Source organism: Chenopodium album, chromosome 27 (assembly GCF_948465745.1).
Source record: "Chenopodium album chromosome 27, dcCheAlbu1.1, whole genome shotgun sequence".
Lineage (NCBI taxonomy): Eukaryota > Viridiplantae > Streptophyta > Magnoliopsida > Caryophyllales > Amaranthaceae > Chenopodium > Chenopodium album.
In genome coordinates, this window is record NC_137860.1 from 21310888 (window position 1) to 21336141 (window position 25254).

At 40.6% G+C, this 25254-nt stretch overlaps 1 protein-coding gene and 1 non-coding gene across 2 annotated transcripts; both read right to left on the reverse strand.

Moving 5' to 3' along the window:
- Nucleotides 1–283: 283 nt before the first annotated feature.
- On the reverse strand, nt 284–390 carry LOC145621711 (small nucleolar RNA R71). Its single transcript, XR_014108520.1, has one exon. It is a non-coding gene; the product is annotated as a small nucleolar RNA R71 (small nucleolar RNA).
- Nucleotides 391–13215: 12825 nt separating this feature from the next.
- LOC145619769 (uncharacterized) lies at nt 13216–15614 on the reverse strand. Its single transcript, XM_081674465.1, has 8 exons — nt 15394–15614; nt 15052–15157; nt 14679–14924; nt 14509–14612; nt 14142–14370; nt 14014–14060; nt 13705–13904; nt 13216–13607 (listed from the first exon to the last, which is right to left on the reverse strand). The coding sequence occupies exons 1-8, from the start codon at nt 15612–15614 to the stop codon at nt 13216–13218; spliced, it is 1545 nt and encodes a 514-aa protein (XP_081530591.1).
- Between the last annotated feature and the right edge of the window lie 9640 nt (nt 15615–25254).

A 25254-nucleotide genomic window follows, 5' to 3' on the forward strand; every position in this document is an offset into this window, starting at 1 on the left:
TCTAAGAAGCCCAATTCATAACGATGATAGAAAGGAAGCAATTCAGTGGAGCTAAGGGTGAGATCCTAATCTTCACATTGCAGATTTCTGTCAATACTGCAATACTATTCGGCAGAATGGGGTTTCGCAGGACCATATCAGGGAGATTCTTTTTCCTTTATCATTATGTGGAAAAGCTAAATTGTGGTTTAATGGTTTGAATAGAACTGCACTTGGTATTACTAACTGGGAGACTCTTTCTTTGAATTTTTATAATAAATATTACCCTGCAGAGAAAATAGCTTTATTGAGAAGTGCCATTCAGAATTTTGCCCAGGAGCCAGATGAAGCGTTATATGAGGCTTGGGAGAGATTCAAGGATCTGCAGAGGGAGTGTCCCCACCATAATTTGGCAAAGTGGCAGCTAATTCAAGCTTTCTACAACGTATTAGGGAATGCATCTAGAACGATTCTAGACTCCGCGGCTAGTGGTAGATTAATGAATCTTAATGTTGATGATGCAGGTCAGGTTATTGAAGACATGGCGATACATAATTCCCAATATGGGACTTCTAGAGGCTATGCAAATAAAGGCAAGCACCACGTTGATTCAGTATCCTTTTTGCAGGCCCATCTTACTTCTATTTGTTAGAAACTAGATAACCTTAGTACTACTATTCCTAATTCTGTTGCTAATGTTTCTGTTGTAGCTAATAATTCTAACGAAGCTTTTTGTGAAAATTGTGGAATTGTAGGACATTGGGAGCAAGATTGCAGGAGCTCTATGGAGCATGTTAATGCCTTTCAAACCTATAGGCAAAATAACCCATACTCCAACACCTACAATCCTGGGCTCCGAAACCACCTATACCTATCCTATCGAAGCACCAATGTTCAAAATCCCCCACCTCCACAACAACCACAACAAGCACCCCCTCCACAGCAGAAATTTTACCACCCTCACTCTAACCAAAAAGCCCCAGCACAAACCCCTAATACATCTTCTGATCCTGCTTTGTCAGAAATTAGAGCGATGTTAACTAGTATGCAAAAGCATATGGAGAGTAGAGACCAATAGATTGACTCAATTATAGCACATAATAAGGTCATGGACACCCAAATTGCCCAATTGTCTTCTACTCTACAGGCTCGCAAGCAGGGAGCTCTACCAGCGCAGGGAATTCAACCTACGGATCATGCAAATGCAATAACCCTAAGGAGTGGTTCACACTACGATGGGCCCCCTATGCCCAAAGAGGATGAATCTGATTCAATTAAAATTGCTAATCCCGATTCCGTTATACTTGATGTTCCTATAGGGCTCCAGGGTAATACTAACATATCTGATAATTCATTGCAGTGTACAACCTCAGGGAAGGATGCACCCCAGGAGAAGAGTAGGGAAGCACAACAACCTATAATCAAACTACCATTCCCAAATCGTCAATTGAAAACTAAATTGGATAAGCAGTTTAGTAAGTTTTTGGAGGTTGTGAAAAATTTGCAGGTAACCGTAGGCGTCGTTTGAAGTGCGCCTACGTAAAAGCATGTTGGTGAATATGCTTGGCACTCATAGGAAGTGGGAATTGACGTATACGATTAGGGACAACGATTAGGGACAAGGAAAGTAGGGAGCCGCCAACAAGTGTTTAAGGAACTTGTAAACCGTTCACGGATCATTATAAGGAAACCACGAAAAGGGACAACGATAGGCAACAACGATTGACCCGTGAAGGTTACACCCCATTCATAATCCATGAGATTACTAACTCCATATGGTTCGGAACCACGAAAGGAGGATCGGGGATGATGGTACGAAGTGAGTCATGGAGTCGCGTTCGCCCGTATTGGCCTCTACTCGATTCTTATTGTGAAAAGTATTCCTGCGATCTCAAAGACACACAAACAAATATTCAATTCGCTCCAAACTATTATTAAGCTAAATTGGTTGAATATTAATGCACACATAATTCTATAATATCGTGACCACTTTGATTTAATAACAAGATTAAAGGAACCTAAACCGGTTGTCCAAATTATCTTATTAGGCGTGATTTTCAATTACATATTCCCTTTAAACATGCAATATGGTGATCATAAATAATAATAGAATAAACATTAATATTGGAAGCAATATAACAATAATAACGTTTGTCAAATCAAATAATAATAACCCTAATCATGAAACTAGCAACAAGAATAATAATAAGAATAACGAAGTGATTAATTACTCACTTTCCGCGCTTCCTTGAATTGCTACATCATGAATAAATTGTTAGTAACTTCAATAAAAATAAATCAAATGGAAATTAAATTAAATAAATTTAGAAATGATTTGGTCCAAACCCTCAGTTAATTATACCTTTCACGCCTTGGTTTAAGGACGGAACCTCGGGTTAAATATGGACTCCTTAGAGTGCTTAAGGGATTTATTATGAGATAATAGGATGGCTAGAATTTAGGTTAGAGCAAGAGAGAGAGGAGAGAATATTTTTGGTGTAGGGAGAGAGAATTATTTTGGTGTAGAAGAGAGGAAGAGAGAATGATTTGATGATCAAGCTTGTTGATGATTGAAAAAGGGGAGACATGACCTCTATTTATAAGGACAAAAGAGGGGTCGAAGAATTAAGATAAGATCCGAATTTAATCGGAATAAAACTCGATAGACAGCTCTTGAAGTCTAAGATAAATAAGATGAATAAGATATCGTTGGAAATCTCTTGAAGTCTAATTTCTAACCCAATCAGAATCAGATTGAAATATTTTGTAGAATAAAAGATATGGCCGAAATAGTGGAACGGTGTCAGTTTTGGATAGAGTTTCGTATTTCGATCATATCTTTTTCGTTATAGCTCGGAATTAATATTATAATATATCATTGGAAAGATAATTTCAAGGGCTATCCAACCATATAATATTTAGATAAACACTATGAATAACGAAAAAAATATCTGACAATCTTTGAACGTCTTTCAATTCGAATTGATTTAGGACTTTCAAAAAGAAAAGTTTTATTCAATTTTAAACTCTTTAATCTTATCTTTTTAAAAAGGATAATTAAAATATTTTTAGAAACTCATAGAATCTTCTGATTAATCCTAATTGGATTAGGAATGGGATTTAAGCCTTTGGACCCTCCACATGATCATTGGGTCGTAGGTAAGGTGGGCTTAGGTTCGATTTAGACTCAGTTTAGTATTTTGGCCATAACTTATTCGTTATAACTCGGATTTGGGCTTATAATATATCGTTGGAAAGCTCTTTTAAAGCCCCATCCAAACATTTAATCATTGGACCCAGAATATTGACCAAAATAAATTGGTCTAAACGTTTTTATAAAAACACGAAATGAATGATTTTAATGGACACGAAATGAATTATTTTGGGTTTAAAGGCACGAAATGAGGAAACTAAGTTATGGTTTGGTGAAATGGGTTAGGAATTGGGTTGGTTTATGAAATGTATTGGGAATTAACATGGATTTAAGCACTCTAAAGATTACATACTCAACCCGACCAATAATGGCGGTGAAAAGTTGTTCATCATCGGGCTTGGTTTTGGGGAGACATTTTTAGGTGTATACAGTAACAGTTCCTTTCACAGAACTTATCACACAGGTTCCTGCATATGCTTAATTTATGAAAGATATTATGAACATGAAAAGGGCCTTTAATGAGGTAGAAACTGTAGCTTTTACAGAAGAATGTAGTGCTTTATTACAGAATAAATCCCCTCCTAAATTAAAGGATCCCGGTAGTATCTCTATCCCTTGTCATATTGGTAATGTCTTCATTGATAAAGCATTGTGTGATTTAGGTGCTTCAGTTAGTGTTATGTCATCGTCTATTTGTTCTAAATTAAATATGGGTGATTTAAAAATTACTAATATTACTTTGCAAATGGCAGATCATTCTGTTAAATATCCCTTAGGTATTTTAGAGGACGTCCCTGTTAGAGTTGGTAAATTTTTTATCCCCGTAGATTTTGTTGTTTTAGACATGGCCGAGGATACACAAATCCCCATTATATTAGGTAGGCCTTTTCTCCATACTGCAGGAGCCATTATTGATGTGAAAAATGGTAAACTAACCCTATATGTTGGCGATGATAATATCACATTTGATTTAGGGGAAGTTTTAAAAGGTCCTATGCTAGAGGAAAATTGTTGTTTGATTGATGTTATTGATATAATGGATGATATTTGTGAAGATAGCTTAACACAGGTTCTTGCAAGGGATCCCTTGGAAGAAATACTTTGTGGAGATTTGTCTGCAGGTGATGTGAGTATCTGGAGTAAAGAGGTGGATGCCATTGCAAAAGCTCTTGCCATAGAAGAACTCGATCCCAACGAGAGTAAGAAGGTAGTAAAATTGGTTCAGGAATCAAAACCTGCAAAGGTGAAGAAACCTGAACTAAAACCTCTCCCTACTCATTTAAAATATATTTTTCTAGATGAGCAGGAAATGTACCCTGTGATCATTAGTACTGCACTTGATGACCCTCAAACTTCCCAACTTCTAGAGGTTCTTAGAACCCACAAAAGGGCAATAGGGTACACTATTGATGATCTTAAGGGTATTAGCCCCAATTTTTGTATGCACAGGATACACTTGGGGGAAAAAATACAAGCCCTGTATTCAACCCCAGAGGAGGTTGAATCCTAATATGTAAGAAGTGGTCAAGAAAGAGGTTATGAAATTACTTGATACATGTATTATCTATCCTATTTCTGACTCTAAATGGGTAAGTCATGTACAGGTGGTTCCTAAGAAGGGTGGGATGACTGTTATTAAAAATGATAAAAATGAATTGATTCCCACTAGAACTGTTACCGTGTGGCGTATGTGCATTGATTATCGTAGATTAAATATTGCCACTAAAAAGGACCACTTCCCCCTCCCCTTTATTGATCAAATACTTGAGAGGTTAGTTAACCATAAGTTCTTTTGATATTTGGATGGGTATTTGGGATTTTTCCGAATTTCGATTCACCCTGAAGATCAGGAAAAGACTACATTTACATGCCCCTATGGTATTTTTGCATATCGTAGAATGCCCTTTGGTTTATGTAATGCACCTGTTACTTTTCAACGTTGCATGATGAGTATCTTTTCTGATTTCATAGATTCTATTATGGAAGTATTTATGGATTATTTTAGCGTGTATGGTTCTTCATTTGATGCATGTTTAGTTAATCTCGCTAAAATTTTGAAAAGATGTGAAGAATGCAATTTGGTATTAAATTGGGAGAAATGTCACTTTATGTGGTGACAGAGGGAGTTGTTCTTGGTCACATTGTATCTGATAAGGGTATACATGTAGATAAGGCTAAGATTTCAGTGATTGAGCAATTACCTCCCCTAGTTAATGTTAAGGGAGTTAGGAGTTTCTTGGGTCATGCGGGGTTTTATCGCCGTTTTATCAAAGATTTTTCTAAAATTGCTAAACCACTAACTCAGCTTTTACTCAAGGATGCCCCTTTTGTTTTTACTAACGAGTGTCTTGAGGCTTTCAACAGGATAAAGCAGGCTTTGATATCGGCACCCATCATATGTGCACCCGATTGGAATCTTCCTTTGAAATCATGTGTGATGCAAGTGACTTTGCTTTAGGAGCCGTGCTTGGACAAAGAAAGAACAAAGTTTTGCATGCTACTTATTATGCAAGTAAAACTTTGGATGAGGCTCAAGTCAATTATGCCACTACGGAGAAGGAGTTTCTTGCTGTTATTTATGCTTTAGAAAAATTTAGATCATATCTAGTTGGTTCTAAAGTTATTGTTTTTACTGACCATGCAGCTCTGAAATACTTAATAGCCAAGGCGGAATCACCGAATCAAAGCCCAGGCTACTCTGTTAGGTTCTCTTGCTCCAAGGTTTCAACATTGAAATAAAGGACATAAAGGGTGCAGAGAACGTTGTGCTAGATCACTTGTCACGAATCAGGCATGACGAGGGTAAGGATTCTCTTCCTATAGATGATTCAACCCTGACGACAACCTGTATGCAGTTGTAGACCAACACCCCTGGTTTGCTGATTTTGCTAATTATTTAGTGGGTGGTACTCTACCTTCTGATTTGTCCTACCAACAAAAAAAGAAATTCCTTTCTGATGTTAAACATTATTTTGGGATAATCCTTTTTTGTTTTGTGAGTGTGCAGATGGATTATTTCGTAGGTGTGTTCCCGAATGGGAAGTTCATGGCGTACTTACTAGTTTTCACACTTCACCTTATGGAGGACATCATGGTCTAACCAAAACGGTGGCCAAGATAAATGAGTCAGGATTTTACTGGCCCACCATGTTTAAGATGCTAACACTTTTGTGCAGGCTTGTGACTCTTGCCAGAGGACTGGCAACATCTCGCGGCGGCATGAGATGCCTCAAACTGGGATTTTGGAAGTTGAAATTTTTGATGTTTGGGGTGTTGATTACATGGGACCGTTTCCTTCTTCAAATGGGAAAAGCTATATACTTGTCGCCGTTGACTATGAATCCAAGTGGGTTGAGGCCATTGCCACTCCTACCAGTGATGCCAAGGTGGTCCATAGGCTTTTTAAGAAGACCATTTTTCCGAGATTTGGAGTACCTAGAGCCATAATTAGTGATGGAGGATCCCACTTTCATGAGCGGAAGTTAGATACCCTTCTTAAAAAGTATGGTGTTTACCATAGGACAGGTTAAGCCTACCATCCCCAAACTAGTGGCCAAGTTAAAGTTTCTAATCGTGAGATTAAGGTCATTCTAGAGAAGGTGGTAGCAAAATTGAGGAAAGATTGGAGTGATAAGTTGGATGACACCCTTTGGGCATACAGAACTGCATTTAAGACCCCAATAGGTACTACTCCATATAGACTTATGTACGGTAAAGCATGCCATCTTCCGGTGGAATTAGAGTACAAGGCATATTGGGCTATTAAGGAGCTCAATTTGGATGCTAAGCTAGCGGGAGAAAAGAGGCTACTTCAACTTAATTAACTTGATGAGTTTAGGTTGATGGCCTATGATAGTGCGCGTGTCTACAAGGAGAAGACCAAGAGATGGCACGACAAGATGATCCTTCCAAGAGAATTCAAAGTGGGCGACAAGGTGTTGTTGTTCAACTCTAGACTTAAACTTTTCCCAGGAAAGTTAAAGTCAAGGTGGTCGGGTCCTTTCACTGTAAAAAGGGCTAATAAGTTCGGTTTTATAAAGTTGTTTCATGGTAGTGAGTTCAAGGTTAATGGCCAAAGACTTAAGCTATACCATGAGGGGGCTACGATTGGTGCGGTTGAATTGCTACACCTAATCAGTTCCAGTTCACCTTGAGGCACATTATGGTAAAAGGGTCTGCGAGACCTAGATAAACCAGCGCTTTGCGGGAGGCAACCCGTATTTTTCTTGCTTTTTAGATTTTATTTTTCTTCTTTTTTCTTGTGAGAGGAGAGAGGAGGGAATTTAATGAGTTTTATGAGTTTTTGGTATAGATTTGAGGAAAAGAGTTAGCCAAAATTTGAAGAAAAGAAATTGTCCAAGTAGCTCTCGGGCCCGACCGGGCGGTGGAGCGCCCGACCAGGCGGAGGAGCGCCAGACCGGGCGCGAGACTTGACGTGTACGGACTTTTTAATCGCCCGACTGGGCGGTGGAGCGCCTGACTGGGCCCGAGAGGAAGAAGAATTTTGGAAGTTGCATCGCCCGACCGGGCAGTGTGGCGCCCGATCGGGCGCAAGAAGGCGAATTCAGGGAACATCAGATTGCCCGACTGGGCGAATGGGCGCCCGACCGGGCGCGGTACCAAGCCAACCCGTCCGTTCTTTTTTTTCTTCTTCTTTCTTTTTTCTTCTTCCTCCTTCCTTCTTCTTTCTTTTTCTTTCCTCCATTATTTTCTCACTCTAAAAACTCAAACTCTCTACCTTCTCTCTAAGATCTCTCCTCCATCTCTTACCCAAATCCAATTATTTTTTACATATTCCTTCTCCCCTCTTCATCCTCTACATTCCTATACAAAATTTCCAAGTTCCAATCAAATTAATTTTTGACCCAGTTATAAAAATGGCGGCAAAGAAGGCTAGGACACTTCTCAGGGGTAGCTCAAGTTCGTCCCAACAATATGCCCCGGCGTTGCAGCTCCCTCAATGGCCGACGATCAAGATTGCGACCCAGGAGCAGAAAGAAAAGCTTGAGGTACTCTACGGGTGCGAGGTAATTCCTTCACGGTGGTTACACCGCCCTACTTTAGAAGCTTTAGGAATTTTTTATTATGTTAGGAGATTTATGAATGATATTGGTATGCGAAAATTTGTTGATATGCATTATGCCACTTATCGTGAATTAACATGTGACTTCCTGTCTTCTTTGATTGTTCAAAACCATAAAAGTGGACCAAAATTGCTATTTAGGTTGAATAATAGAAATATTACTTTGTCTTTGTGGAATTTTGTAAATTGTTTGATATGGATCATGAATTGGATCGACAATGGCATGCTGAATATAAAATGGAAGATGTGTATAATGTTTTGACTGGTTTGCCTAATGTTAATGCACAACATGCTAGTGCCAAACCGATCCATCACCCCGTCCCCAAAGTGTGGCAAAGATTTGCCGGTGTGTGTTTCCTAGGTAGGAACGAACCCCATAACTGTCACACCAACGAACTAGCTGTGATTGGCCATTATGTGTATGGGTTCGGGAAGCTTAACATTGCTAGGTACATCATCCACCACCTAGGTAAACATGCCACTGCGAGTAACATTGCAACTACCCCCATCCGTCTAAGTGGTCTTACCACTAGGATAGCCATCAAGAAGGCCGACTTTGTAAAGACCAGACCCCACCGTATGACTAACCGTGGACCTGATACCTACATGACTGCTGGGTACCTTGAGGAGTTGGGGTGGTTGAGGATAGACGGCCATCAGGTTACCCATTGGTGCATTAAGGTAGGGAATGAGAACCCTTTGCCCATCTTTCCCCTACCTAACCCTGACTTGACTGCCTTTCCCCCCGGGCAGGATTCTTACACATATGCCCTTTTAGTTGCCCATGCTTGAGGGGAAGTACCTCCCGTTCTACCACTACAGCCACCACCTGTGACTCAGCCCATAGAGTTTCTACCATCACCACCCCGCATGTCTCACTCCGCTCCCCATGTCGACTCTGACCCAGTTTGGGACCTTTAGAGTATAGGTCAGGCCCTAGGTCATATCGAGCATTCCTATACTGACCTTAGGTACGTGATAGGGTCCATTGACCATAGGCTGGGGTATCTTGAGAGGAACTAGGGTAGAGTGCTCTACTCTATTTATGATGATTATGCTCGTCGGGGCAACATTCCCGACGATGCTATTTACCCTGACTGGTTATAGCCTGCACCCCAGGGATACGATAGGGATCCCACTGCCCATGGCATTTACACTGACTATTCTTCCTTCCATGGGTACGGCCAGGACATTACTTTTGGGGGACCGGCGGGGGGGGGGGTTTCATGCTAACTATTTTGGTGGTAGCTCTTCTGGTGCAGATGGTGCAGGTAGCAGCGGAGGAGGGAGATACACCTGGATGGACGAGGATGAGGAGGATTAGCCATACTGGGCTAGCTCTCGGGCCAATGAGGACATTGTCTGATTCTGGCTTGGGGGAGATTTTTGGATTTGGTATCTTTCTTTTTCCCTTTTTCTTTTATTTTTAGTGTGTTTTCTTAGTTTAGATTTATTGCTTTCTAGTGTAGTTTTTATTGCTTTCCTATATGAAAAACACAAAAAAATTGAAAAATAAAAAAAAAAAATCCAAAAATACGATCCAATGAACTGTGAATCATGCTTCCCTGTGCCCCATATTGGAGAAAATTTGTTTTGATTCTTGGTTATTGATGATGATCATTGTGGATTTGTTGGTCATGATCTGAAGTTTGATTGCTTGGATTCCTAAACATGCGTCAATTTTGTCCAACTACTTGTGAATATAGTGCTTGACTAGTTGATTTGGTTAGGAATGAGTGTTTAGTTCATGGTATGTCAATGAATTTGAGTATTGGTTTGCAACTGTGAGTAGTGTTTCATGACTCGTTATTATGCACATGAGGAGGACGAAGGCGTTCATTCTTATAGGTAGCCTTAAGATTTATTTAGATACATTTGTTCCCTTCTTGCTACCCATGTTGCTCGTGCCCTTTTATTGTTTATTAACCATATTACAAGCCATATTTGCCCCATTGGTTACTAGTCCCAAGCTTGGCTTGGGGGAGCTAATAGTGAGTGAGGTGAGGGAGTTTGTAGTGCGCACATTATTTGTACAATTTGGGTGGGTTTTGAGAAGTAATTTGTTCTTGATCATATTTTGTTTTGTTGAGTTAAAATTTAAATATTCTTGGAAAGATAAAAGTGTGATGGAAAAAAAAAAAGAAGTTCAAGAAAAAAAAAAGTGAGAAATATGTTTAAAAAAAAAAGAAAGTGAACTTCTAAAGAAAAAAAAGAAAAAAAGAGAGCAAAAAGGAAAAAATGTTCAATGTTCAAATGTTCTATATGAAGGTTGCTCAAGAAAAAAAAAAGAGAAAAAACTCAAGCTAGAAAAAAGAATGAGTTCAAAGTTTGTTTATTCACTCAAGTTTTACATTGTTATATATTTATGAGTGAAATTGTAAGTGTTGGGATTATTTATATTGTTTGGAGTTATATTTGGTGGATTGTTGTTGGAGTTGATTATGTTGGAGATGTATGATCATCATTTATTTTTGATCATGGGTTTATTAGGATTTAGCTCCCTTAATGCATAGCTTTTCTCTCACTATTCCCAAATTTATCCTACCCTTTACCCTAGCCTTACAATACAAGCTTTAAAGACCTTCCGACCTTGTGCATAGAATTGTGTAGATGTGAAAGTGTTGTTTATCAATGCAAGTTATGACTTGACATATTCCGAGTCGACTATTAGGTTGAGTGTATGTCTTTTTAAACACACGAGTGTGTGAGTTTGGGAGGGCATTGTTCACATTAAAGGGGTTGGATTGGAGAGCGATCGAGTATATCTTTTACTCGCCACATAAATGAGTGTTGAGTGTGTGAGCACTAGTCTCGAATTCTATATGCTCATGTGGTTTGCTCTATTTGACAATTGTTGGGGAGGAAGAGTGATTGGATGAATGAGATTGATTGATGTTGAAGCATGTTCATTAGATTTGCCTTGAATCGTTTGTGCTTGATTTGATTATTGCGGTGAGACATGTTTTATATGTTCATTGATGAGCTCTTTGGTTAGGGACAAGCAAAGGTTTGGCTTGGGGGAGTTTGATATGTCTATTTTATATAGTAATTTACCCCCGTCCCTTGGTCATAATTAGTAGTGTTTTTGGCTCTTTCGAGCCACTTTTATTACTAATTGGTGTTTTCTAGTGTTTTCGTAGTTTTGGTTGAGTTTTGTAGGAAATTGCACTTTTGGAGCAGTTTTCCGAATTTTCGGGGAGTGACGACGAGCATTGGAGGAGCACGACCACCCTTTGAAGCCCAAGGCCGGTTAGAGTTTTCGAATTGGTGATTAAGGGCTCGATACTTAAGATTCCGAGGCATTTTGGACCAAGTGTTAAAGACCCAAAGAGGAAATCCGATTGGGCCGAGGATTCGAAGCCCAATCAAAGTCCAATTGGCTGCCCAAGTGCTCCGCCCGGGCCATGAAGCCTCGCTTGAAGGCGCGCCGCTCATAGTTTAAAGATTGACTTGTTTTTGACCGACCGCTCATAGTTTATATTATTTTTGACAATTTTTCCTATTTAATTTTTGAAAGAACAACAAATGATGCTCTTGATCAATCAATAATCGATAATTACTATGAATACTTCAATAATACTTGCCACGAATTACACATGCTGATTATTCTTAGTTTGATTTTTTCTGCAATTTTTGTTGTTCTCCGGCGTTCAATTGATATGAGTATAACATATGAAAGTTGAAAATTTTAGAATAATGTTAATTTAAAAAATAGTTATTGAAAATTACCGTGCATGACAATGAACCTAAGCTAGTGCTAGTATTTACCCCCATAAACATTAGTTCGTTGTTTATCAGACCATCTCCATGGTGATACTTGAGGTAGTTTCTTTAGGAGGGAGAATATTTTTGCAAAGGATACCAATAAGTTTGGAGTTGCTAAAATAGATACTCAAATTTGAGTCTTATTTGACAAAAAATATTGGTCCTTATCAATATTATAATATATATTGTAATTTATTGGGAAATTATCATTGATACATCTCAAGTTCCGACTTTAATCAATGGTACCATTACTATGTTTTTTATTATCAGCGGTACACCCATGGTTTGGGCTTCTTAACTACCGTAATTAATATGTTAAAAAAAAGTTAATGACGTTCTAATGATACCTTCTTAAGTCATTAAATAAATAAAAAGTCTAAAATACCCCTTTTTTTACTTTTCCCCCCCAACTTTTCCCTCTGACCATTTAATTTCCCACCAAAACACGAACTTTGCCTCCTGTAAATATGGTTGCAGCACTCTTCTTCAACCTCACTTCTCTTTGACTTTGTCTCCTATAATATTATAAGCAAATATTGAGTATTGAAGCTAAAACAGGGCAAAATTAAATGATTAATAAATTTAAAGCAAAGCATTAAGCTGACATATGTTATCATAGCTAAAAAAGAGCAAGATTCAATGATTATAATTGTTCTGAGCATTAAGATGACATATGTTTATAAAAAGTGCCAAAAACTAGCAAAAGTAAGATTAAACTATTGTTTACCCAACTAATAGTAGCTACGCTTACAAAAAACACTTTAGATGCATCTTATATCATCCAAAGTCAAAATAAACATCCAAATTCAGATAGTGCATTACAAAAGTTCAAACTTCAAAGCAATCAAAGCTCTACATAACTTATTCATGGATGACATTCTGACTGAGATTGTGACTGAGACAAGTTTAGTGGCTGACTTTGCAATTGTGATGGTGTCAAAAGAGTCTGAGATTGTGCAGGTTCCTTGCCTTTTGCCCTTGTAGCTTCCTTGGCTGAATTGGATTGATCTCTAACCCTTGGATTTTGTATCACAATAGGCTCAGTTGCCTTTAACTCCTTCCCAGTAAGCCCCCCTTTACATGTCGTTTTATTGTGTCTAAAACAACCACAATTTGAACATTTAACTGTCTTTGACCTTTTTCCTGGTTGTTCCTCACCTTCTTCCCTTCTACTGTTCTTGCTAGGTCTTCCAATACTCCTCTTCATCTTTGGTGCCAATATAATTCTTTCATTCTAACGTTCTGGCCACTGTTCTGTATCAGGAACAGGGTTAATACCAACTCTATAAGCTTGCCTATATGTCTTGACTGAAAACCATGAACTGACATATGCATGGGGATCTAATTTGGCATCAACTAGTGCTCTGATTGCATGCCTACAAGGTATTCCTGATAGTTGCCAAGCCCCACAAGAACATATTTTTTGATTAAGACTTAAAGGGAATTGAGACCTTCCCTCATGTATCTCATACTCCCCAGGCTTAGACTTGAATGACTTACATGTTGAGCTTGCTTTGCCAATCTTCTTTACCATTTTTGCAATTTTAGGGCAAACATCATCCTCCTTCCAACTCATGCCATTTTCATATCTAGTTGCAAGTCTCACCATGCAAACTCTTCTTATTCCTACCAAAAAAAAAAAAAAAGTGTGTACATTTTTAGAGGATTAAAAAAAGGTGAAATTGAACATCATAAGAGTGAACATGTTCAAAGTAGCACAAACCTTCAAGTAGTGTAAGAACAGGTCTGCACCTATCAATTCCTAATGTGGAGTTGAAACTTTCCACAAAATTTGAGGTGTTTGAATCATTACAGACATTAGGATCAAACTTGTGCTTGGTCCACCTGGATTGCTCACCCAGATCAGGAAACCATTTCATCACCTCATCCCCTCCTTCTTTTTTAAGCCTTTCCATGGCTTTCCTAAAGGTGAAAAATGATGTGGCATTGCAAGTCCTCCAGAACAAGATGTACATAAGTGGTCCTGGAAAAGCTTTTTTTGTAATTTTTGCTCAAATTTCTACAACAATACTTCCTGTCTGCTTCAGGCCATATTTGAGTCAAAGCTAAGTCAACACCCTAAATCAATCAAACAATGTTAGAACATATAAGATGATTGAAACCTTTCATAAATAATAACAAGGTAGGTTAACATCTTACCTTTTGCATGTCACTAATGATAGTCCAATGCTTCCTTAAGGACTCTTTCACAATGTTCAACAAATGCCTGAAGAAAAATGACCAACTATCCTTATCTTCTTGGCCCACTATGGCATATGCAATGGGAAATATTTCATTATTTCCATCCAATCCAACTGCTGTAAGCAATATACCACCATAGTTTCCTTTTAGACGTGTACCATCCACACCAATTAAAGGTCTGCATCCCCTAAGAAACCCTTTCTACTGCCCAGTGAAAGAGATGAATATGCTGCTAAAGAGAAGGTGTTTGTCAATGCACTCTATCTGCCTCCAAGCAACAAAAGCTATAGACTCTGGGTTAGTGTGTTTGACAATTTCAGCATACATTGGTAACTTTGAGTACGACTCATCCTGCCCTCCAAACAGTACACTGATCACATAATTCTTCAACCTGTATAAAGTTGCTTGCTTCAAGTAAACTCCAAACCTCTAAAACAACAACTCATTAAGTGATTAACCAGGAATGCTTGGGTTAGCTCTAATGTCCTCCATAACCTTATTTGCAGCCCACTTAACATTACAGATGGGATTATAAGTCTCCAACCCTCTACATATATGCTCACTTGGCCATATCTTTTTAATAGCCCATGTCCTACCATTAGGTAATCTGCTAGCATGCAATCTCCAATCACATGCTTTAGAGTTACATATCACAGTATACCTCCTGTTATCAGCAACTTCAACATTGATGGCAAACCCCTCTTGAACAGAAAAGTCCTTTACAATGTCTTTCAAGTGAACCTTATCAGTAAAAATCATCCAAGGTCTTAGCTCTATTCTTCCAAATCTCCTTTCTTCATACATCTCTCCATTTTTGTACAAAGTGCTAAAGTAAGCATCATCATTGTCATCATCTATAAACCCATACCATCCATTTTCCAAGTTTCCAGTTATCTTTCACTTTAGGAACTGTCTTAAGCCCCTCTAGTTCATTTGCAGGTACTAGACCAGTTGGTATAACCTCACGATCAATACTGTCATATGAATCATCTCATTCAAAATCAAATGAAACCTTCCTCCTCACCCTTGAACTTGCTCCTCTAGACTTAACATTTTCAGAGACTGTAACCTGCTGCTCAACTTCAATTACTGGAATAATAGGCAACTTTCTAACACCTTTCCTAATAGCCGTGGTTCTAGGGATTCTTCTATTAAAGACAGAGGACTCTAATGGCTTATTAACTTCTGAAGTTTCCTCACATGTGTTTACATCAGTGTGTCCAAGGGGGAAAATCTAGGACTCCTCCTAAGAGGCAAGGTTTTGAATGCAGTGTTTGGTGACATAGGTGATGGAGGTAATTTCTCTCCTTCCCTAAGTGGTTGTGTCTGTTTGTTTAGATTGGATTTGGAAGTGGTACCCTTGTTAGACTGATCCTTTTTCCCTTTTGCTATCTTCTTCATACTCTTCTCAAATACTGTCATATGAACCATCTCATTCAAAATCAAATGAAACCTTCCTCCTCACCCTTGAACTTGCTCCTCTAGACTTAACATTTTTAGAGACTGTAACCTGCTGCTCAACTTCAATTACTAGAATAATAGGCAACTTTCTAACACCTTTCCTAATAGCCGTGGTTCCAGGGATTCTTCTATCAAAGACAGAGGACTCTAATGGCTTATCAACTTCTGAAGTTTCCTCACATGTGTTTACATCAGTGTGTCCAAGGGGGAAAAAATCTAGGACTCCTCCTAAGAGGCAAGGTTTTGAATGTAGTGTTTGGTAACATAGGTGATGGAGGTAATTTCTCTCCTTCCCTAAGTGGTTGTGTCTGTTTGTTTAGATTGGATTTGGAAGTGGTACCCTTGTTAGACTGATCCTTTTTCCCTTTTGCTATCTTCTTCATACTCTTCTCAAATTCTTTCCTGCCTTGAGTATACTCCTTTTTCTGTTTGCTTGTTACTCCTCTCATTATACTCTTCTATGTAATCAATCCAAGTCTTATCAGTGCCTAGGTAAGGTTCATCATCAGCTAAAGGGATATAAGTACTACTATTCCTCCTAGGTGTGATTTTATAAACTGCTGATTTTGGTGGTTGATTTGGATTAGCATGTATTGCAGGTGGTGGTGGAAGTGGAGGTTCATTTGAATTGGTGGTAGTGGTGGTGGTGGGGGTGGAGGAGGAGGTGGGCTGCAGCAGCAGCTTGTTTATTCCTAAATTTAATTACCAAGTCATTGATAAAATCTGGTTCCTTAGCACTGCCAGCCAAGATGCATATAATGGGGTCATTAGGGGAAGTTCTAAACAACCTAATTAAGCCACCGTCATCTCTAATAGGACAATATTTCTTTCTATAGGCATAATTAAAGGTTGGGTTCTGGATATCTACTGGAGGATTCATACTACGTAATCGATATTCAAATTCAATACACAAATCCATTATGTTACACATATCAACATCTACTTCAATGTGAACATTATGACCCTTGTACTGAAATCGTAACACTTTTTTTATCACTCATTCTGCAAAATAAGAAAAAAACCACCTAAAATCTTACAACATGCACCAATATTCAAACAAAAAAATAACCACATCAAGTTACCTAATACACCTAACACATCCAATACCTCCATCAGTCAAGCATTTTATTCAATCCAACAAAAACTCAACACATGTCAAATTAAGGAACCCAAAATTCAAAGAAATTGTATAGTTTTACCATGTAATTAAACCAAAGTGCATAATTCACGCTCATAACTACACTAGACATTGAAAAATATGCAAACAATAACTTAATCACTTCAACAAAATTCACATATTCAAGAAATTTATAAAATTTCGCAACAATATACAACAATAATTCAATAAATATGCTAAAAACAGATCATAATATAGATTTTTTGAGATAAAATATCAAGAATGATAGTGATAAATACCTTCTGATTAGAGTCGATTTCCCTTATTGGCACTCGCAATTCTGGAATTTCTCTGGATGAAAACCCTACCTTTCGTGTTCTTCAATTCAAATGTAAGATATAGATGAATGAAACAAAGTGATAAATGAATGCAGAAGAAGGAAGTCTAATCATCATGATGGAAGGGGGGGTTTAATTATGGCAGAAGGAGAAAAAAGGGCTTTCAAAGAAGGGCATTGTAGTCTTTTTCATTTTTTATTAACTTTAACCTATAACATTAGAACGTCATGAACTTTTTTTTAACATATTAATCACGGTAGTTAAGAAGCCCAAACCATGGGTGTACCGCTGATAATAAAAAACATAGTAATTGTACCATTGATAAAAGTCGGAACTTGAGGTGTATCAATGATAATTTCCCTAATTTATTTAAGATTTTTTTTTAAATACTTACAATATGGATTTGGTGGGCATAGATTAAAAGTGACAATAGTATTCTTTAGAGAGTCTCACCATTGGAAAATAAGACTTAACATGAGTTGCTAAATTGAGAAGTGGGTTAGGTATCACACTATCACCATTGGAGGTTAAAAACAAATCAAGGTGAGTATTAGTTTGGAATGAGGAATGAAACTAGGATGGTATGGGTTTGGAACTAGATACTTGTTCCATTTGTTTGGGTTTGAGTTGGGAATAATATGTTTTTTCTTTTAATTTGAAGCTAAAGGTATGGGTATGGTATGGCTCATACCCACCTCCCCCCTTGGTTTTCAAAACCCCATACCTTGGGGGTTTGAGGTACGGGTTTCAAAATTGAATTTTATTAAAACAAACAATAGGTATGGGTTTTGTTTTGTGATTTTTTTGAATCCCTCGGAATACTGGTCACACTCTCCCTGGCAACGAGACTCGGACACTTGCAAAACACGAATCTCCGGTGATCGAAGATTCGCCTCCGACGATCAAGTTAGTGACCGGAAACGGAATAAATGTAGAGAGAGAAAGTGGAGAGAAGTTGGAGCTTTAAGTGCTCTTTTAGAGGGTATGTCCCAATCCACCCCTCTCATCATCAATGATTAGGGTATTTATAGGGGTGGGGCTTTGTGCCCCCCTTAGGGTAAGTGACCTAGAATTTAGGGCCCTTGATTTGCTGCGCAATCCGTGAAGGACATATGTCCTCTAGGGGCGTCGTTATGCGGCATACCTAGTATTTTGGGCCTCCTGATGTAAGGAGGCTTTTATGACATATTTGATTTCAGGTGCTCTCTTGTTCAGTTGTTCATGGTACGTGTCATCTTCCTATGGTGACACGTGTTGCCCTTTTATTGGGCCACGTGTCATCATGGGATTGGACCAAGTACTTGGGGTATTTTTTACCTTAAACAATTGTCCCTCAAAGGGGGTGGCTCGTCCCAACTGGGCCACCTACTCTGATCTTCACTCGTTCAAGTACCTTGGGCGGATTTGAAGCATTTTAGATTATTAACAGGAGCCGAAGAGGATCGTCTGTCTGCCTTATTGTGCTGAGCGCCCCGTCCGAATGGCCTGGTGCCTTTTGAAGAGTATCAGCCGGATCATCAGTCGGACAGGGTTGGCCTAATGGCCTCAAATTTAGGCTGGGTACCTTAGTTGATTCGTCTGAAATCTTCAGGGAATTTTAGCCTGATTGGTCGGACTAGATCGGCCGAATGGCCTTTGGTTGGCAACTAGTTGTTCTCCATTTCTCAAGGAAATGGTTCAATTTCCGAGACAACTTTCGAATTTGACGGACAATTATGACGCCCGTCCGAATTCCGTCATAAATTTTTAGTTGTCACTGCGGATTCCGTCAAAAAAGTCGGAACGGAGGAAAACCGTTCGACTTTTAGGTTAAATTAATTTCAAAAGTTCACTGTTTCTCTTTCCTTAGGCGAGAATGGTCTTTTTACCATTTTACCCCCCTCAAATTTTGCCTATAAATAGAAGGCTTTGACATCACTTCTTTTTTACTTTGCATTTTGACTTTCTAGAGAGAATTAGAGCTTCTAGAGAGAGAAAGTTACTTCTTCCCGGAATCTTCGACAACACCGCCGCCCGTTTGAGTTTTCCGTTCAAGACTGAGTTTTCCGGCCATCCTTCATCCAAGATCTTCAGAATTTTTCACCCTCCTACTCATACAAAGGTAACCGAATACTCTCCTCTTCCTTCTTGATTTTTATATTCTTTTTCATTTCTTTTTGAACACACTGGCTCAACACTTGTCCTCGTCCGTTTCTCCTCATGAGGCCATCTGTTGACCTGGGACTGAGGAATCTTGAGTGGACGGGGACGAGTCTTGGTCTTTGTGGAGTGGTTCCATTTATAGTGGTACCATCTCACCCGCACCTATCCTTCTTTGTCCTTACAGGCGGACATGACACGTACGAGGAAAACTTACGACAAATATGATGCTCGTAATCCGGACGTCAGCTTGATAATGTAGGAGTTTATAGGTACTACGCTGCGGAAATAATATGAATCATATTCAATTAAGTACCTAATCCCAAGAATCACATGCATAACACACAAGACACATAATCATACCTTTGAAGCGTGAATTCCATGAAGCTATTCGATAGGAAAATCAGGGAGAGAATAGAGCCCCAAGTGTTGCTCCTCTACTTAGTTCACGAGATTCGAATGTCCACCAATACTAGATTGGTCGAGTGATTGAGGTAAACCACGATCACCACCTTTTCGGACAACCGACCACCGCACGAACCACCACCATTACGAGACACCACCGGAGCCAAGGAGGAGGAGAGAGCCGTGAGAGAGAGAGGAGTATGAGAGGGGTTGGGTTTCGTGTTTGCTAATAAGGATTTGATCAAAAGATCAGTTAATTGCTTGCACGCAAACCTAGACCCCTAGTCTATTTATAATCTCATTATAATTAGATTAGGGCACGAAGCCCAAAAGCCCTCTTAATCCCGTACATGGCCGGCCACCTAGAGAGATGAGGCCCATGATGGGCCTTGTCCTCTAATGCTCAATCTAGCCCCTTTGTGTGACCTTATAAGATCCGTCCAATCGGGCTTTGGACTATTTTACTAGCCCAAAGATCGTAAGTACCTCTAGCTATGGCAAAACGACGACCCAAATGTCTAGACTTAATTATCTCCATAATTTGATCCAAGACATAACTCCTTCAGATAAAACCCTTAGCTTCTTATGATCCGAATGATACGGATCTGGAGAACACCAACACAAACACCACCATTAATACCTCGGCCACTGTGAATGGTAGTGAATGCTCGGTGGTCGAGGTGACCACTTCCTTTGAGGAGCGCCAGAACTAGCGCGACACCTCTACTTCGTGACGGAATCCGAACGCGTCTTGTACTCTTTTCGCCAGCTCGATCCTAGGATCGGACGAGATGCCTACTTCTTTGCCCCTCTCTTCTTCTCGAGCCAGGGCGGCTTAATTTGGCCGAAATCTGCCACAATCTTCCACTACGGCTGTTATTCAAGCTGACCAAAATCTGCCATAGTCCTCTACGTCTACTGGCACACGATACCAAAATCACCAGGCCCTTTTATGGCGGCCGGGCGTACTCTTACTCCCCCCCTTTTCTCAAGCTCTCAGGTCGGCAAGACCTAGGACCAGCATAGTAATTGTCGAGCCTACTAACTACCCCAGCCTCGCTCCATCTGAAAGTCACAGTTCTGGGTTCAGTAAGGATCACAAGGGAAAGGCCCCATTAGTGCCTGAATAGCCAGTGATGGCCGAGCCGAAGCAGTGCTCGGTCAGAGGCAGCTCTGCCGAAGCAGATGAGCTGGACAAAGTTCTGTCCAACAATTTTGGTGCAGTTAGAGCACCTGCACCTCAGCCGGCTGAATAGGGAGATGAAACCCCTGACGCCGAGGCCGAGTCTGAAGAAGAGAATAATTTCAGCAGCCCCTACGGCTGCATGATCGGGGACCTCGACAATAGGTTCGAGGAATGGGAGGTGTTCCTCATGCTGGGAAAATGTTTTACAATAACTCCCCCTCGAACGTTTTGGCTCGGTCGCCTCCTCGGATGATCCGAAGAAGATCCGCTGGGGCTTCAATGTATATAGGGAGGCCTTTGAAGTCGGCCTCCGCTTTCCTCTTCACCCATTCAGCTGCTGGACGAATATCAGATAGATTTGATCCAGCTATCGCCGAACAGCTGGGTCAACATTTTTAGACACTTGGTGACCTTTCTTCGAATGGGCTTCACCCCCAACTTTCCCGTCTTCTGTTCCATGCACAACATGGTGAAGATGGAGGCAGACTCGGACGGGTGGTTTGTTCTAAGCACCCGGCCAAAATATATGGTGACTTTGCTCAAGCCATTCAAGTGGCGCGACTGGAAGAAGAGGTTCTACCTCATCCGGACAAGGGATAGGGAGTTCAACCAAAATATAAACAAATTCAACTCCTTTCCCCTCCAACATGGACGAGGGGATCACCAGCCGACTCACCCCCCAATTCACCGGACCATACTTCTCTTCTTGACTACTTTTCGGTCAAGCTAGAATTCAGAGGGGGTCGCCGAGTATCTGTTATTCCGAGGTGGATTACCTTAGTAATCTGGATAAGGGATCCCATCTTCATGTCCTCTTTCGGCCTGCTCAAGAATCACCCCCAAGGTTGACCTTTGTAGCATGCCTTGATATTCTTTTTTTTGTTTGAAAATGTTTCTAACTCTCAATATTTTTGCTCTTTTCACTACTAGAAATAGGCCTATCTCCGACGGACAGGCACTGACGGATATGTAAATACGTCGGAAAACTTGGAAATTCTGACGGATTTTTATTCCGTCGGAATATATAAGCTTTCTGACGGAATATTCGGTCGGAAATTACATTTTTCGACGGAATAAAAATCCGTCGAAAAATTCCGTCGCAACATATTTTTTTTTGAAAAAAAAACCCTTCTTAAAAACTAAAAACCCTAAATCTCACACTTCATATTGCCGCCCCTAATATCTCTTTCCCCTTTCTCCTTCTATCTCCTCTTTCATCTTCTCGGTCCTCTTCTCTCTCCTCTTTCCTTTCACCTTCTTGTTTATCTTCTCATTCCTTTTCTCTCTCCTCTTTCTACCACCGTCCCCCTTCTCCTTCGTTTTCTTTCTCCCTTTCTATTTCCCCTTTCGACCTCCTTCTGTCCCTCTTCTCAATCTTTTTCGTTCATCTTCTTCGCCTCTTTCACCCACCATACTACCACCGTACCGCCGCAACAACACCAACAACATCGACATCAATTTAACGGCACCAACAGCGACATTAACAACGAAGGTTTTCAGGTCAAATTCGACCATGAAAACTCTAGATCTAAAGTTTTGTTTGGTGAAATTGAGGTATGTATCTCTTTATTTTTTTCTTAATTTTGATTTTATTTTGTTAATTTTGTTTTGGGATTTTTTTTTTGAAATTTATGGCGGCGGTGGTGGTTGTTAGATTTCCGATTTTGGGGGTTGGCGATGTTGTGTTGCCGAATTTTTTTGATTTGTTTTGGGTTGCAGTGTTGTGGTAGGCAGATTTGGGTAGGTGGGGTTTAAATTGGGGCTGAAGGGAGGGAGGTGGTGGTGGTAGATCTGGGTTTTGGGTGGGGATTTTTTTGATGTTTGTGTTTTGTTGCGGTGCGGTAGTTTGGCGGTGGGGGCTGGTGGTGGGGATGGTGGTCTGTTTGTGGGTAAGTCAGTGGTTGGAGGTGGTAGAACGCCGTTCCGTGGGTGGTGCAGCGGTTTTTTTTTATTTCGATTGAAACTGTTTCTGACAGAATTTACCTAGTGCCGAAAATTGTCTTCAAACGGAAAATTCCGTTGGAAATTCGTCGGAAAAGTGTTTTCGACGGAATTTTCGACGGAAAATGTCATTTTTCCTACCAGGCCTTTTCCGACGACAGTTTCCAACGAAAATTGTCGAAAACACCTTTTCCGACAGAAAACAGGTTGTTTTTGAGGAAAAATTTCCGTCGAAAAACGATCTTTTTCTAGTAGTGTTTTAGAGGAAGTCGCGGCCAAGCTCGACCCAGTACAAAGGGGAGAGATGGACATGAATGAATTCAACATGGAGTAGTACTGGCTTTTAAGGGAGCAGTACGAGGCAGTAAAGTGGGTATAGACAACTTCTTTCTTTATCCATTTGCCTTAGAAAATGTTTCTTTTTTTTTTTGCGTCCGACCTGCTATACTTGGATGATAATGCTTTTCTTTCTAGGTCAGACGTTACGCACACTTCTTTCTTGGCCGAGTGAAATTGAATTGTAAGTTCTTTCCTACAACCCTACTAGGACAGGGATGGAGTGCTCTTTGCCGAGTGAATTTGATTTCAATGTTCTTTGCTTCAATGCTACTCAAACGGAGTTTGCTAACTAAATTATTTCTTGCTTTTTCAGACAACTACCCCTAAGCCTGCGAGGAAGCGGTCGGCGTCCACTTCAAAGGACGAGGGGTCATCCAAATCTCGCAAAATTTCAGCGTCCAAGACCCCCTCGGGGACACCGGCGGCCAGGGCAAGATCGCGGGTTGCGCCGGCGCAACTTAAAGGAGAACAACCCCAGCTGGCACCTAGTAGGGACTCAAAGTCCTCGGAGCCACCATTATCTGAGGTGGCCCGAAACAAGCCCGTCCGCAAGTTTAGGGAGGGAGAGCCGTCCCCGGACAACACGGCCGGCCGAGACTCAACTCCGCATGTTAAGTACTTGGGAACTCAGCCTCCGAGTTCCCAAGATGAAGGAGAGCTACCATCTCCGCCGAAGGCGGACGAGCAGCCTCAACTGACGCCTCTTCCTACGGGGCGTCCACGCTTCGCCATTCTCTTAGAAGGTACTCATACATCATTGTTTGTTCCCTTATGATTTTTTCTTCTTTTTTCAGAATTCTAACTTTGTTTATATTTTGCAGATCTTTTGAGGATTTGGACGTTCGACCCCCTGGATCTTCTCTAACCGGAGCCAAATACAAGGCTATCCAGGACGCCATTTAGAGGGCTGTCCTGGCCGAGGCTCAGGACAAATATCGGGGTATCCATGATGGGCATCTCGGTCCAATGATCAATAGCTATGTTGAGGTAGTCTTTTAGTTCCTTGACAAATACTTAGTTAAATTTTTCTGTTTATTTTTCTTTACTAATTTTTCTGTTCATCCGCAGCTTCTCCTTAGACTCTTTGCCTTTCAAGACTATCGTCCGAAGTAGAGGCGTGAGCTTGAGTTGGCCTGGACGGACCTCCACAAGCTGCAAGATGAGAACACTGGCCTGCTGGCCATGGAAAGACTTGGCCATGAACGCCGTCTGAGAAGGCCGCCCGACAAACTGAAGACATCGTCAAAATTGGCGATGCTCTTAAACCATAGAGGCTGGCGAACGAGGCTCTCATTAAAGAGAGGGACGAGGCAGTTGCTCTGGCGGCCAGTAGGCAAGAGGTGGCCGAGGCCTCTGATTAGCTGAGGGCCGAACTAGAGACTAGTATGGAAGCTCTGACCACAACTCTTCAGGCTGCGGACGAGAGGAACCAAGAGGTCGAGCGTCTGAGGAAAGAGATAGAAGAGCTGAAAAATTAGCTAAGTGCTCCAAGGCCTGTTCCTCAAGCCGATGTTGTTCCCATCGAGCAGTCGGCCCTCACTCGCCTCAAAAACCGTTTTTAGGACGCCTTCGCCATGATGGCGGTACCTGACGAGCTTGCTTATTATCATGAGCGGTTCACCAAAAGGCTAAACTTCCTCACAAAGAAGGAAGAGTGCAAGGCCGTCGGCCAGCCCATCTCACCCTTCGTTGAGACTCCTTCCTACAGCGATGCTGAAGCTGAGGATGATGAGGACGAGGCGGCCGAGGCTGAAGAACCTGAAGAGCCTCCCCAAGCTGATAATGCGACCAATGCCGGTAATGACGAGGAGGATGCGACCGAGTGAAGAGCCCTCTTCTACAGCCTTTTCAAGCTTTATGTCTTCAACTTTTTATTTTACTTGTGCTTTAACTGAACAATTTTTTGTTTGCCGCCTGTTTTGAGCGGTTGTTGTAAGGATTTTGCCGCCTTCTTAGCGGTTTTAATTTATGTTATTTTGCCGCCTTCTGAGCGACATTCTGCATTTTCATACTTAGCGATTTTAGGCATGTTTTTTCTTTTTATATGCTTACTACTTTTTCGTACGAGTACTGGGGGTGTTTGGGGGATTTTTCACCCTTAACACTTGTGCCAATGAGGGCGTGCCACGTGTCAGAGGCTGGCAT